The 16,029-nt window shown below is 35.9% G+C and overlaps 1 protein-coding gene across 5 annotated transcripts in view; it reads left to right on the top strand.

Moving 5' to 3' along the window:
* ago3a (argonaute RISC catalytic component 3a) overlaps positions 1–16,029 on the top strand; it is a 55,919-nt gene that overhangs the window by 28,711 nt on the left and 11,179 nt on the right. The window contains exons 8-13 of one of the 5 annotated variants that reach the window (XM_067447817.1): positions 133–280; positions 358–477; positions 6,316–6,438; positions 12,527–12,684; positions 14,635–14,819; positions 14,897–15,056. In XM_067447817.1, coding sequence (XP_067303918.1) covers positions 133–280; positions 358–477; positions 6,316–6,438; positions 12,527–12,684; positions 14,635–14,819; positions 14,897–15,056 — 894 coding nt within the window. Of the gene's footprint in view, positions 1–132; positions 281–357; positions 478–6,315; positions 6,460–12,523; positions 12,685–14,634; positions 14,820–14,896; positions 15,057–16,029 lie in introns of all 5 variants that reach the window. The other 4 variants (XM_067447816.1, XM_067447815.1, XM_067447819.1 and 1 more) reach the window with 4 other exon arrangements.

Here is a 16,029-nt window from a genome sequence, read left to right as displayed (position 1 = left end):
GTAGTATGTTAATAGTTTGAAAAGTAGTATGATGGACCTAATGATTGCACTGAAGGAAGCAGTTTAGCTCTGCTTGTTTGATGCCCTCTAGTGGTGGTTTGTTGTTTGATCAAGTTTCCTGATTTCTTCCAGGTTCCCTTTGCAGTTGGAGAATGGCCAAACTGTAGAACGAACAGTAGCTCAGTATTTCAGAGAAAAGTACAACCTGCAGCTGAAATACCCCCACCTGCCCTGTCTACAGGTGGGGCAGGAGCAGAAGCACACCTACCTTCCCCTGGAGGTGAGTCCTGTCATCCGCACGACTGTTACGCCGATTGAACACGTTCTCGGTTCTTATACGGTTTGCTGTTCTCGTAGGTGTGCAACATTGTAGCAGGGCAGCGGTGCATCAAGAAACTGACAGATAATCAAACATCCACCATGATCAAAGCCACAGCACGATCAGCACCAGACAGACAGGAGGAGATCAGCAGACTGGTGAGTATCATTTATTGGTGCCCATTATAGTTTTTATTATTTTGAATACATTTTTAGGTTGTTTTAGGCTGCGTCTAAAATCGCATACTCTCTTGAGTAGGTACTTATTTTGATTAAGTAATTACTTCACGGCCACTAAAAAAGCATGTTCTATATAGTATGAATGTGTGTGGAACGAATGTAATCTGGACGTACTACGTTTACTACGTATTTGCCATGTGACCTGCCAGCATCAGTTACATCACTTCACCTCAATTCACAAACCCTCTCCCATGGCTTCATGGGATAGTAAATTGTCCATCGTATCCACACTTCAGAATCTCTCTGGAAGTAGTAGGTCATCAGAGTACTTTTTGCGTGCTCTTTTATGAGTGCTGTGAATTCAGACACTTATTTTGTCACATACTGTTTTTCATCTACTATATAGTAGGGAACAGTGATACGCGGGTCAATGTATAAACAACCCGCACCCGACCAACGTTTTCGGCTAACCCGTCCACAACTCGGACCACAAAAAAGAAAATACTGTAACGTTACCCGACCCGCATTTTTGAAAAGTAGTAAATGCTCCCTGGCATAATATCCATTAATCCAGCCTGTGGAGGAAAACGGTTTCAGGCCCTGACGTGCGCTCAGAGGTGCAGCGACGAGAGCAGCAGTTCTTGATGCTTCATTGTCCATTTCGGCTGTCTAGATGCATATTATTGATGAACGCGATGTTTATGTTTCGACCCTGCTTGGAGAATTCATCAGCAGGTGTGAAAGCACTTAGAAGCGCAAAGTCACAAACTGTTCTTTTACTGAATGCTGTATGATATAGCCAAGTATTGTGTGATGAAGGCTTGATTTATTCATTTATTTTTTGTTTCGTTTTCTTAACAATTAGCCTAAGTTGCTGCATGTGTTGATCCAGTCTAATCGAAGTGTGCGTCTCCCCCGACTTTCCCAACAAAATCCCGCCCTGGAATGTTTACGCTAAAATGAGTTTATGCACGTTTTTTCGCGTGCATATGATACACACTTTATGGCGTATTATACACGTGAACCACCCACCACCCCCATCCTACCCAATAGGGCTGTCATTTAAAAAAAAAATCTAATCCGAATGAATATCAAATATCTAGCAATGTATTCGATTATATTTGAATATCTACGACCCACCCCCCATAAAATAAAAAAATAAAAAATAAAAAAACGGACACCGCCTTAACGGAGCCTCAATCACAAATGCATTAACAGTCTGACAGTCATAAACAGGACTTCAGCCTGTATGGAAAAATAAATTGTTAACTTAATGTTTGAAACAGCAGGTTATCAACTTAATCGATATGAAGTGCCACTATGCAATCATCAGACGTCGACGCCGTCCTCTCCAGCAGCTGGAATTTGTTTACGGATGCCATAGCAACTCTCAACGGCCACCAGGACTTATACGGTTTAATAAAAGCTATTTATTTGTTGTAAAGTGTAATAATCATCTCAGAAAAAATAAATTATAATGTCAGGCGCAGTTGAAGTAGTTGATTGTTTGCTTACATGGGTAGGTTTAGGGACAGTGTCATTATGCCAACATTATCTTCATAACTTCTTACTTCATTAGTTAACATGTTAATTCATTATTCACCAAACTGACAATGAAAAATACTTATAAAGAATGAATCATTCTATGTTCATTTCTTAGTTACTGTTTAATAACATTAAAATCAAAATCAAAATAACTTTGTTAATGGACCTAAGATAAAACTAACAATGATCAGTATTTCTTAACTAACATTATTTTCTCTACCAAATGTAGCTGTTGCTCAATCTTAGTTAATGCATTAAATAATGAGACTTTATTGTAATTTGTAAACCTACCTGTTGTTCTTTATAGCCTAATTTTCTTGCAATTTAATCTGTTTGAAAATTGTACTTTTACAGCTCTGAAAAATATCAAGAGACCACTTAACATTGATTTCTCAATGAGGGGTCTCAATTTTTTTCCAGAGCTGTATATATTTTTGGTGCATTATTGTATTTAAACATTCAGTTCTTACAAAATAGTTCTTAAAGCTGTTATGCTATGGCAACACTTTTTTTGCAACTTATTTCAATATCGTGATATCGTATATCGTGATAAAACTGAATCAATTAATCGCAACATGAAAAATTGATATCGGCACATGCCTACCCTGTATAAGGACGCACCATGATGTCTGTGGGACGCACACTCAAAAGTAATCCGCTCAGGTCGTTTACATGATGAAATGTTTTGTTTGATCGATTCATGAAAGGGTTTATCCCACCCAAATTGGACCTTTAAACCGATTACAGTGCTCCATTTAAACGCACCCGATAGTAAAAAATTGCACTACATGGCACTTTAAAAACCGGATAGTTAATTTATAGTTCGATTACGGATATTTCACGTGATGTTCAAATGCATATTTGAATATTGAATAAAAAGTGACAGCCCTACTACCCAAGAGCGTGTCATATAGGCTACACGCCATAACGAGCGTATCATATCCACGTGAAAAACTGTGTATAGCATATGCACGCCAAAACTTGTATACATTCCACTAGATTGCACACTCATACTATTGATACGCATTCCCGTGTGAATGTGATTGTGTTGGACATTACTGAACTAGGCTATATGCTTTAAAAAAAAGGATAGCCTATTAAAATGGTACAATTGCTCAGTTCAACGTGTTGGGAAATCTGGTATTTTGTCCTGCGTCATCTTTATTTCAAACGACCCGACCGACTGCGACCCGAATATCATTAAAAATATTTTTGGATGACTCGTAACCGCAGGCACCCGCTTATTTTGGATCAACCTGCGCATAACTGGTAGGGAAGTATGCGATTTCGGATGCAGCCATTGCCATTGTCATTTTTATTTAGTTTTTTCCATAATATAGTTTTTTTTATATTATATTATGTATATTAAATAGATTTTATAAAAAAAATTTGTTATTTTATTGTACATCAAGTTACAATTCCTACACAGTATAGAAAAGTATAGAATTTTTTGTAGTTTCCAGGTACGGAAAAATAGATGTTTCATGATATTGGCCCTATTTTGTTTTCTAAAATATAGTTTAGTTAACATTTCCACTGTGCGAGTATTTATAGATTAATATTTACAGATTACTGTACTATATACTGATTATCATACTGAAATTAATGCTGTATGGGTGAATACTTTATTGGATGGAGTGATAATGCCTGATAAATATTTTCTGTAGTAATTTTCTTGTGTAGCAATGGCTATTATACTGGATGGCATATCCTGCTATTATTTTTAAAATAATTTTTTAACAAATAAATGTAATCGGTGACAATATTATTTTAAAATGTATAATGTAAAGTTTCAATATTTAAAATATTTTCAGTCTGTGAAAGTGTAGCAAACAGTCCTGTTTTTTACTTTTATAGATTTAAAGTTATCTATAAGTTAATGTGCTCCAAAAACAATTTCCAAAACAAATAACAAAATTTGCATTTAGAAGATATAAGCGGTAAAAGCATAGTCAATGATTTTGATGACATCACTCTGCACTTTAGATCCTCATCAGATTTTCTGTCAAATTAAATGCGCTCTAAATCTGAAGCCCCACCCCCTACATTATAAACAGTTGCTAAAGCTGCGGCTAAAATCGGTCTCTTGTTCACATGTTTACCATTTTCTACATGGTGAAGTGCACAGTGCACTATATAGAGGATAGGGAACAATCGGACAATGTAAATAAGCCTTCCATCGACAGCACAGAGCGGATCATGTGATCAAGTCGACGCAGACCAAAAAAGTATTGGACTGATATAAACTAAATGCTATTGGCTGTTTTAAAAAAAGGGGGAGGGGCTGTTTGATACGTCTGTCTTCCTGTTTCAGTGGAAATTACATCAACACATCGAATAATGCCGCACATTTCAAGGCACTTCAGTGGGACTTTAATAAAATGCTGCAAAAAAATTAAATGTCTGAGTTTTGTGTGGTGTTAATTGATTTGTATCAGCTACACTACCTAAATACAACATTCTCTCAGTTATTTGGCAACATAATAGCATATATAGTCAGAATGTAACATGCGTGTTAATAGTTAAATATGGTCTGAAAAATCCTCAGAGGTGTCTGGAATTTTTAAATGGAAAGCGTGTAGGGACCCTGAAGTTAAACTACATGAAAATGGGAAAAGTTGCCTTGGCAACTAGCTGAAATAAAATACGTTTTTAATTTGTGTCAAGTAATTCTTTTATTTTAGAGTTTTAGTTAACTATAATAATCCAGATGTACACTTGGGAAGATCATGTAAGGTTTTCTAGCAGTATATTAAACCGTCTCCACTCGTGTTCCTGCTGTCTGTGAGGTCGATCTGAACGACCTCAGGTTGCTGTCTGCATTAATGGAGGCCAGTTGTTTCAAAGCACTGACTTTATTGCGAGCTGATTAGCTGCGATCTGAACTCTTTACCTCGCTCCCTGCAGATTTACAGTCTACCATCGGTGTTGAGCTGGTAACGTGTGATTGAAGCACTTCTGCTCTTTATTCCTTTGTTAAAATGACAGCCAATCGGGCGCTGAATCACAGCAGCTGACTGTGTGTTGCTGTGGTTGATTTCTCGTTTAGATCTCCAAATACGAGCGGAGAGGCCGCGTGGGTGGAAAGCAACTGACGAGGCCAATGAAATGTACCAAATGAAAGTCTTGTTTTGAGGCCGAGCTAAAAATACCACGGTTGAGAGTATTTTTACTCTCCGAAGTACAGCAGGATCTGAGCTGGGATATATCAACTTGTGGCAAGAGACGTTTCTGACAAACATCCTGTGTGTTCAATCTCAGACTCAGAAAAGTTTCTTTGTTTATGAAGTCTCTTGTAATCTGATTTCTGGCTAATTAAAGATGCTCATTGTTAAAAAATAAATAAAAATACTGCCTTCAATTTTTAAGTACACTCAACTTGGATGTCCAAGTCATTTAAACTTAAATTACATTAAACTGACTTGTAAAAAAAAAAGTATAACTTATAAGAAAAGGTTGAAAATTGCTTATTTTGATGAGTTCAAGCAAATGTATGTTGCCATAACTTATTGATCATATAATTACATACATTACACTTAAATTTAAATTGTTTCCATATGTCTTGTTTTATTAATTTAATATATTTTTGTTTTAAAACTGACAATTTTTTGCATAAATGGATATTTAGTATTATTTGTCTATCTATTTTATAGTATATTTCAACATTTAAATTTTCATTTTAGTAAGTATGTTTTTTTTTTTGTTCTTTTTATTAGTTTTTTGTATGTCTGTTAAGCTGTATTATAGTAATATAATGCATATAATAGTTTACTTATTTATTGGTGTCTGTTTTACTGTTGTTACCTGGGATGCACTGATATGAACATTTTGGCCGATATGATAGAGGTAATTCTTTATATTTGAAAACCAATAACCGATAAAATAAATCTAAATCCTCTGAAATTTGATTATGCCTTTTGAGAGCCTGATTACAAAAACAAAAGTCTCTCCAATAAAACTATGACCCAAGCTCACAACTATGAAGTTCTTATTATAATTTTATGTAGCCTATATGGCAGACTTGCACTGAACTGTAGTCATTTCTAATCATATTTCAAACAATTCAATATAAAACACATTTTACTTCCACAATTTTGTGTATTTCTAAGTGAAGTTTCATGCGCTCTTTTGTTTCATTGTTTCATGCGTTAAAACAGAATGCACTACATATTTAAAACTAAATATTTGAGACATTTTAATGTATCGACAGGTCTTCTTCTGATGAATGCTCTTGCAGAGTGTGTCAACAGGTGCTCGTCTGTGTATTTCCAGGTGCGCAGTGCTAACTATGAAGCAGACCCTTTCGTACAGGAGTTTCAGTTTAAGGTGCGAGACGAGATGGCCCACGTGACGGGGCGCGTGTTGCCTGCGCCCATGCTGCAGTACGGGGGCAGGGTGAGCACAGAGCACTTTATGGTACCCTTCTTTTCAATCACCCACATCTCTCTGTGTCTGTCTGTCTGAATGAATGAATAGCCTCTCCTGGAGGAACTAACAGCTCCTAATCACTGCTGCTGTGATGTTTGAAGTGTGCAATAACTCCCAAAAAAAAACAAGCTTGCAGTGAATTTTCTTGTTTTTATAGTTATCTTGAGTTAATGAAAGGATGTGTATTGTTGTCTTTGAGTCCGTTTAGTTAGGCTGTCTATATAGTCTGAGAATTAATTATGGTTTTGTGTGATTTTGTATATGCTTTTTAAATGACAGGAGATCGGGGGCAATGGTAACTTATTGTGTAAGAGTGGTTGGAGGCATTTGTAACACTTTTATATAACATTTAGACATTTGGCAGAAAGTTACTTATAATTTAATGCATACCATGGGAATCGTGTTATGATTATATATATATATATATATATATATATATATATATATATATATATATATATATATATATATATATATATATATATATATATATATATATATATATATATATATATATATATATATATATATATAATATATTAGGGCCGGGACTTTAACGCGTTAATTAAGATTAATTAACTACGGGACTTTAACGCGTTAATTAATTACGCAAAATTTTTTTTAAAAAAAAAATTAATCACACTTATTTTTGCCCCGCTCATGAATCACGACAACAACAAACGTGAACATGAACGAAGAAGCTGATGAGACCGCTTTGCTTGGCCCCGTGGATGGGAAATTTTGTTTTAAAAAATGAAAGGATGGAAGCGTCGACAAGAGCATGGTTGTGTGCAAGCTATTCAACAGGGGTGTCCAAAGTCGGTCCTGGAGGGCCACTGTCCTGCAGAGTTTAGCTCCAGCTTGCCTCAACACACTGCTAAAGTGGTACAGGTGTGTTTAATTGGGGTTAGAGCTAAACTCAGCAGAACAGTGGCCCTCCAGGAGCAGGATTGGACACCCCTGCTATACAACAAGAAATTAGCGTATCACCGCAGCACATCGAGCCTCAAATATCACAAATATGCTTTTGCTACACTTAATGGCAAACATTGCACTGGTCTGCTGGACTGAAATAAATAAACAATATTTTGTTGATTAAGCTTATGTATTCAGTCATTATTCAATGGTATACTAAAAATACATGTGAAAAATTACTTCTCATTGTTCCAGGTCAAATATTTATTTGCAATTAAAATGCGATTAATTTCGATTAATTAATTACAAAACCTCTAATTAATTAGATTAATTTTTTTAATCGAGTCCTGGCCCTAATATATATATATATATATATATATATATATATATATATATATATATATATATATATATATATATATATATATATACACACATTTATTTGTACTCGTATGTTTTTTCTTCTCTAAAACATTGCTGTCAAATCTTAAATATCTTTCAATTCAGTCATATTGTTATTTGATAACCAGTGTTACAATTGCTCCTCAGCCATGATAAAATCTTGCACCAGCAACAATATCAGCATCTGTCATTCATGTCTTATTTAATTTTTTGGGAAAAAATCCTAGAGATAAAATGTATTAATTTCAAAAACAACTTTTACATTCGGAGATAGATAAAAATATTGGCCATAAAAAATTATTTATTAGTCTGAAATTATGAAAAGATCAAATTGATTATTTTGGTGCACAATTTGCATTAAGATCCACAACTATTTTATCATTAAGATATATATATATTTTTTTTAAATCTTGTTTACATTTTTAGTTTTCTGAGCTGCAAATATAATTTATTAGAATTACAATTGTATGATATTTTTGGATATTAAAACTAAATAGAGCTTTTCACACTGTGCTTACCTCAGGATTAATGTCGTTCTTAACCCCACTTTTAACCCCAGAATGTTTGACACTTGTAATGTTAGAAGTTGGAGCAGGATTAGAGCCGCTTTTGTGCTGGTAACAGTGCATTACGGTGTACAGTGCGTACAATGTGAAATGATACAATGTTATAATGTTACGACTAGTAACCGACAGCCAATCGCATGCCTGAAGTTCACATGCATTGTGTAGTCACAGAAACACCATGTTATAAATTGCAGCATTTAAGGGGAACAATCTAGCCTAGATACCAGCCGAACTCAGCCCCGCCCACAACATTTGAGCTCGGGCGGTTCGGTCTGGACTCGATCCATAGAGAAGTGATTATGCCTGAACAGAAACTGTTCAGACCAATGAAATCATCAGGGCGGGCTTTAGACGATGATGGACAGATGATCAACAGTAACGTAATCATGCACGTAATCAAAGGGGCTTGGATTATATTTGTTCAAATCCTAAACTGAGAGGTTGTTCATATAAGCATTCACCTTCACCATTTCTCTGAAATGATGATCATGTTGGGTAAGTACTCTGTGTATCATTAAATTCTTTTAATTTTTTTACAAGTCCGGCAAAGATCGTTTATCCCAGCGCGCGTGCAGACAGGGTTGCCAAGTTTTTACAACAAACCGCGCCAACTACTAGCCCTAAACAATAGCTTCTCACGGGGGTTCTCCGGAGAAAAAAAGGCATTTGGGGGGTAAAATGTGTGTTATTTTGGCAAGGTTGCCTGCTAAAATTCGCATTCATGTGTCTATATTAGGGATGTCAACGATTAATCGATGATCGATTAATTGTCGATAAGACATTTGATCGATAAGGCTTATCGATCATCGATTAAGAAGGGTCATGCGCGTGCGTGAGGAAACGGGAGGAAAAATGATGCGAGCGTGCCCGAGTTCTATTTGGGACCATTTTACAGCTGGAGTTACACCTTCATCATGACTGCAAGCTTGCATGTGCATTCGCAGCCTTTTGTTTTGTGCAAATGTAAGTTGTAATATTGTGTTTATTTTGTGCAGGCCTATCTTTAGCTGATTTATCTCATAAGGATGCATTTGGTTAATAATTAACGTTAGAGGCGAGCGGTAAAGCGTGGCGGTGATCAGCTTCAGCTCCAACAGCAATGCACAGCTAATAATGACTATGATTGGGACTGTCATATTACACAACATTAATGAGAACACTATTGTAATAAAACATTGTGATTGTTAATTATTTGGGTTTATTTGCCGTGTGTTTCATTGCGTTGATCCAGGAAGAGCGCGTGCACAACATGAGTCACGTATTCTGACTCGCGCATGTAACTTAGTTCAAGTTCACTTGTGCATTCGCATCAGATTGTGCTGAAGTAATTTGTAATATTACATTTATTTTGTGACGTTATATATGTGATCAATCATATAGGATGCGTTTCTTTCAGCGAAATAAAACGCACTAGCAAATGGCTTCAGTCAGTAATGGCTACCGGTTTTCATTCAGTGCTTCTGCTTTAGCGCATGCAGAGCAATGCATAATAACGATGATTGGGACAGTCATATTCTATAACAGAAATGAGAACACTATTTTAATAAATGGTTGTAAAGTCATTGGGTTTAGGTGCCGTGTTCAGAGCGTTGTTCCTAGAGCGCGTGAACACCACGCGTCTCCCATTCTGAATATGAATATCAGCAACTCAATTCAAGTTCACTTGTCCATTCGCATCATTTTGTGAAGATATATAATTTGTAATATTTTGTTAACTTTATATAAATCTGATTAATCTCATATAGGAAGCTTTTTGTTGAGTTAAATAACGTGCTAGCAAAGTTTCAGTGTAACTTACCAGTGTTGATTCAGCACATCGGCTTCAGCTCGCGCTGTTCAAACAGCAACGCACAACTAATAATAACTATGATTGGGACTGTCTGTCACATTACATAACATTAATGAAAACAATATTTTAATAAATCGTTTTGAATTAACTGGGTTTAGGTGACGTTTCAGCACGTTGCTCTTGCAAGTGCGTCCACAAATTCTGAATAACAGATCAGGCGGCGTTCGTGTTGTATTACATGTTATATTTGGTTATTAAATAAGTAATTAAATTAAATTATAAATAACATCGACTAATTTTACAATCCCATAGCCCTTTGTTTAGATAAAAAAAAAAATCCTCATTCATTTGGTGAAGAACATGGCGTTTTGAGCAGCTTTGCACATAGTCCTACTGTCATGCTGTCGCCTATAAGCCACTGCTGTAGACGCATATTTCAGTATTATGGTTAACGATTAATCGATTAATTGATCGTTAATTTAAACGACGATCGATCATGGGAATTTGTGAAAATTGACATCCCTAGTCTATATATCACATAATAGTCGCGCTTCAACCAGCGGAAAAAATACTAACGTAAGGCGTCGCTTTGTTGCTCTGATTGGTTGTTGGTCTGTCCAATTGAGGTCTTTCCTGGTTCGGTTGAAACGCCCCATAATTACTGCCCAATGGAGCATCAGACTCATATTCTGACTAGAATTGAGTATGACCACGTCAGGCTAGGAACAATCACAAATGGTGACAGAAAACAAGATCATTTCATTTTTACGTTTATAGTCCGACAAGCCCATTCATGATAAACTTGATAGTCGGCAATATATAATATGAGGATGTGCAACGCAAAAGCCTTTAAGTCAGTTGTGGAAACTGACTTAACCAAACTCAGTCCCAGAGGGCCGCTGTCCTGCAGAAGTTTAGCTCCAGCTTGCCTCAGTGCACCTGCTGGAAGTTTCTAGTATGCCTAGTTTGACATTGATTAGCTGGTTCAGCTGTGTTTTATTGGAGTTGGAGCTAAATTCTGCCGGACAGTGGCAGGATTGGACACCCCTGCTTTATGTGAACATCTGCTTTGAAACACACAGTGGTGTGTATAGTATTGATGAATACAAAGTATGTAAATGAACACAAATGCATACAGTGTACATTTGTGTTTAATGCACGTACTTTGTATTCATCAATGTTGAAATTGATTCACATAAAAACAACAGCAAAGAAGCATAGCATGTGGATGTTTATCCGTGTAATATCATCCTTTACATGAGTATTGTGATGTTGAACACATCATATTGCCGGGATGATAATCCTCCGGTTTAAAGTGAACACTATACACATCACCACGTGTTTCAAGCAGATGCAGAAGTGAAGTCCTGTCTCTTCACCTGCACAAATCGCCACCATGCAGGTTCAAAAACATTTTTCTCCCAGGAATCCTGTGGACTCAATGTCCTGACAGGCTGGGCACAGTAATTTACCATGACAATGATAAATGAAAATATGAAAAAAATTAAGAAAGAAAATACACAAACTCATACTAAATACCAACCTATTCTGCACTGAGCCAACGCAGAGCTTGGCAAACGACTCCATCTCGTGACGTAATATGGCGCGATGTTGGAAAAAAAACAAACGTTTTTTGCAAACAGCTAATGAAATGGCCACTTTATCTATTAAATTTGTGCTCTTAAATCCTGCATTACCTTTTCACATAGTATTTTCATATGGTATTTTCATAAGGTGTCATAGAATCATACGGTTATATATTAATTTTGATATTTTTTTACCTGCAATATGCCTTTAAGTATTTAACTTGTGAAAAGCCCTAATGATTCAGTTCAATGTTCAATTTATTTATAAAGCACATACTGATACAACAAAAGTTGACCACAGTGCTGTACAAGGGCCAAATACTACAAAATTATACAATCAAATTCAAATTCAATTTCATTACACCACCATACAAATGAAAAAATAAGGCAGTAAGCACTGATGTAAAAAAAAACTGTGTAAAAATCTGTGGGTGCATTTAATGAAATTGACTACAAACTGCTATACTGCGGCTACAAATCTGAGAATACTGATTGATATAAACTTAACATTTTGATATATGCAGATCATTTGATTTAAAAGGAAATGTATAGAAATCTAGTGATCACGTTCTCAATATGTGTCATCTTACTAGCTTTTGATTGCAAAATTTGTTATAATTGCCCCCGTTCTTCCCTATACAAGCCTGTTTTGTGAATTGTACTTGTAAAGTTCCTTCAGCTCAGTCTAGTAATGATTTTCTCTGGGCTACTTCATGTGTTCCAGTCATGTTGAGTTTCAGTATCAGTGGTGTTTTTGTGTGCCCTGTGTTTTTGCTCACACATGTCCTGTGCAGCAGATCAACCGTGAGCTGTCGTTACAGAATCGCACTGTGGCCACACCCAGTCATGGAGTTTGGGACATGAGAGGAAAACAGTTCCACACCGGGGTGGAGATCAAGATGTGGGCCATCGCCTGCTTCGCCACACAGAGACAGTGCAGAGAAGAGATTCTTAAGTAAGACCCCACGGCATACTGGCTTATTTAATACACACCTTTCCATCAACACTAGGGCTGTGCAATTTGGGGGGGGAAAAATCATATTTTTGCTGATAAAAAATTGCAATGCAAACAGTGATTTCAGGTGTGCTATCCTTGTTTGTAGGGCTGCACAATATGGCTAATATTTTGTGATTTAAATATCAATATGGCTAGAAAATAATAATAATTATTGTTATTTATATATATATATTTTTTAATTGTTATCAATAATTGTATTATAATAATACTAATAATGATATGTAGTAGTAGTAAAAATAATAATAATAATGATAATAATTATTATTATTATAAAATCAGTAAATTAAAAAAAAGTTATTAAATCAGCACTAGGTAACTTTTCAACCTTCATAATATATTTTCAAGACTCTTGTGATGATAAATCGACTTACAATAGGTTGAATGACACGTCTGCCATAGCCTGATGGGGTCTGTATCGTTTTTAATCGTACTTTTAAACTTCGGGTTTCGGGTAGTAACCCGAGAACAAAAAAAACTACAATATTCGACTGCTTTACGGCATATACGTCACTTCCACTAACACCCACACTTCCTTACATTCGGACGTGCGAGCCCAACTTTGTTCGTCGGATAATATAGTCATGTCCGAAGCAGCACAGACAAATAAGAAAGAAAAGGTTTTGTTGGAGGAAAGCATTAAGAGGAAACGAAAAAGTGATGTGATTAAAGGCAGGACGAGGATCAACATGTGACCAGTGTTTGCTCGTCGGCGTGAGCTGAAGGAGGCGTGCCCGGCCGATGCTGTCCTGCTCGTTACGGTGATTACCTACCACTCAAACATTGAACTGAAGGATCATATAGATTCTGTAAAACGGTAACCAATAGACTACTATAATGACGCTGGCTTGTAAACGTGAGCATCGTGATTATTTGGCATTTGAAAAAAATAAAACCCATGAAATTATATTCATATGACACGCTGAAACATGCCACTGACTGTACCTGGGATGAAGACATTTCACACGCGACGCCAGAAGAACACCTGCATGTGAACTCCTCCTGCAGTGTTCAGGGGAACTGTTAGTGCTGCACCGACCCGCGGGACGCTTTTATGAAGTTATTTGGCCCACCGCGGGGTGAAATAACCAATGTATATATTTTTACAACCCGCCCCGCGTCCATTAAATAGACATACGGGGTCCGTGGGTTATGAGACGACCCGCGCATCACTAGTTCAGGGCTATCAGGGCTGTCATGTCAACAAATGCACGTGCGATGGCATCCCCTGTTGTAGGATGACAGATCTTACAACAGTAGTTGAGGACATTATTTTTTCCCAACTGTAGGGGGACCCTGAGAGCAAAAGTGCTGCTTTAAATGCTTGTGGAGCTGCACAATTTGCCAAAATTCAGATTACATATCAATATAGATAAAAAGTAGTAGTAATAATAATAATGATTGAAATTATTATTACATTAAAATAGTAGCATTTCTTTAACAAGACAATTTAGTTTGTAAGAAAAATAATAATAATAATTTTATTTTACATTACAACTTTTTTCATAACAACAATAACTACATTATTATTATGTAGTAGTTTTATGTGTAATTATAGCTATTTGCGAATGTATTGGATAACTGCCTTTTAAAATGTGATTTAAAAACATATTTCAGGCTTGCTGTTTGTTTGTGGAGCTGCACAATTTGCCAAAGAATTGCCTAAAATTATTATTATTAATTAGCAAAATTGTTGCATTTCTATATAAAAGCAAAACAGGAAATATTACAAGTGCTTCACTCTGAAACGTGCATGCATTAGATTTATATTTGATAGACACGCTAGGCCATATGGCGATTTTGGTTTTATTTTGATTAATCATGCAGCCTTAATCACCAGTGCATTATTTACTTTCCATACATGTGTTTGAATTATGTTTGTCCCCACAGGGGTTTCACAGACCAGCTGCGTAAGATCTCAAAGGATGCTGGGATGCCCATCCAGGGTCAGCCGTGTTTCTGTAAGTACGCTCAGGGAGCCGACAGCGTGGAGCCCATGTTCAGACACCTGAAGAACACCTACTCTGGACTGCAGCTCATCATCGTCATCCTGCCGGGAAAAACACCCGTCTACGGTAAGACCGTCACGCACAGAGCCGCCCTCCTGCCGAACGCCTTCGGACTAACAAACACACGCGTTTGATTTGTGCAGCGGAAGTGAAGCGTGTTGGAGACACTCTTCTAGGAATGGCCACTCAGTGTGTGCAGGTGAAGAACGTGGTGAAAACCTCGCCTCAGACGCTCTCCAACCTCTGCCTCAAAATCAACGTCAAACTCGGCGGCATCAACAACATCCTGGTCCCGCATCAACGGTTTGGAACGGTTTTCCTCAGCCCTATTTTGACTAACGCAACATAATCGGCTCCGCTCATTGGCTGTTTTTAAACAAGCTGCTGAATCCGATGATCGTTATTATTTATTGCAGGGATTTCCAAATGGTTTTCTCAGCTGAACCTCTCTGATATCAAATCCAAGTAGTGGTTAATGGTCATATGACATGCAAGTGAACAGATACATATTTAATCTTTTTTTTTAAACAAGTTTAAAAAAAAAATTATTAGTTTAAGATGATTTTCTGTATCTTGGTGAATAAAATATTACAATTATGTTAACAGATGTGTCATAACATAACAACATCAACAATAATTATGCATTATTTATTATTATTAATATTATTATTATTATTATTATCAAACTTTTATTTGTATTATCATCATAACTATTATTATTATCATAACTATTATATAGTAGTGTTATGTGTATTTATAAGAACGTTTAGACATAAACATAGGAAGACAGAAATTACGGTTGCAATTTTGTCAGATATTTCATAACTTATAACAACAGTAATATTAATAATAATACATGTATTATTTTAACTAGTATTATTATTATTATATAGTAGTTTTATGTGTAATTATAAGAAATTAAGACCGAAAATATAGGAAGATAGAATATTTAAAAAAATAATATTTTAACATATTTCATAACTTATAACAACATTATTATTAGTAGTAATAATAATTCATTTATTATTATAACTATTATTGTTATATAGCAAATTTTTTCAGATATTTCATAACTTATAAACAACAATAAATGAAGACAGAAATATCGGCTATTATTGTGGGAAATTATATATATGTGTGTGTGTGTGTTTACACTACAAGTTACTATACTAATATGTATTATGCCTAAAATTCGTAATTTTCAGGTGCTCAAACCCTCAAGCTTTTAACATTTAAGCTTTTATGTTGGTGGAATACTGTTTTACTTCCTTGTCAT

The sequence above is a fragment of the Pseudorasbora parva genome, chromosome 7 (assembly GCF_024679245.1).
Source record: "Pseudorasbora parva isolate DD20220531a chromosome 7, ASM2467924v1, whole genome shotgun sequence".
In the NCBI taxonomy this organism is placed as follows: Eukaryota; Metazoa; Chordata; class Actinopteri; order Cypriniformes; family Gobionidae; genus Pseudorasbora; species Pseudorasbora parva.
Note: the sequence above shows the minus strand (reverse complement) of the source record. Positions and strands in the feature narration are given on the sequence as shown.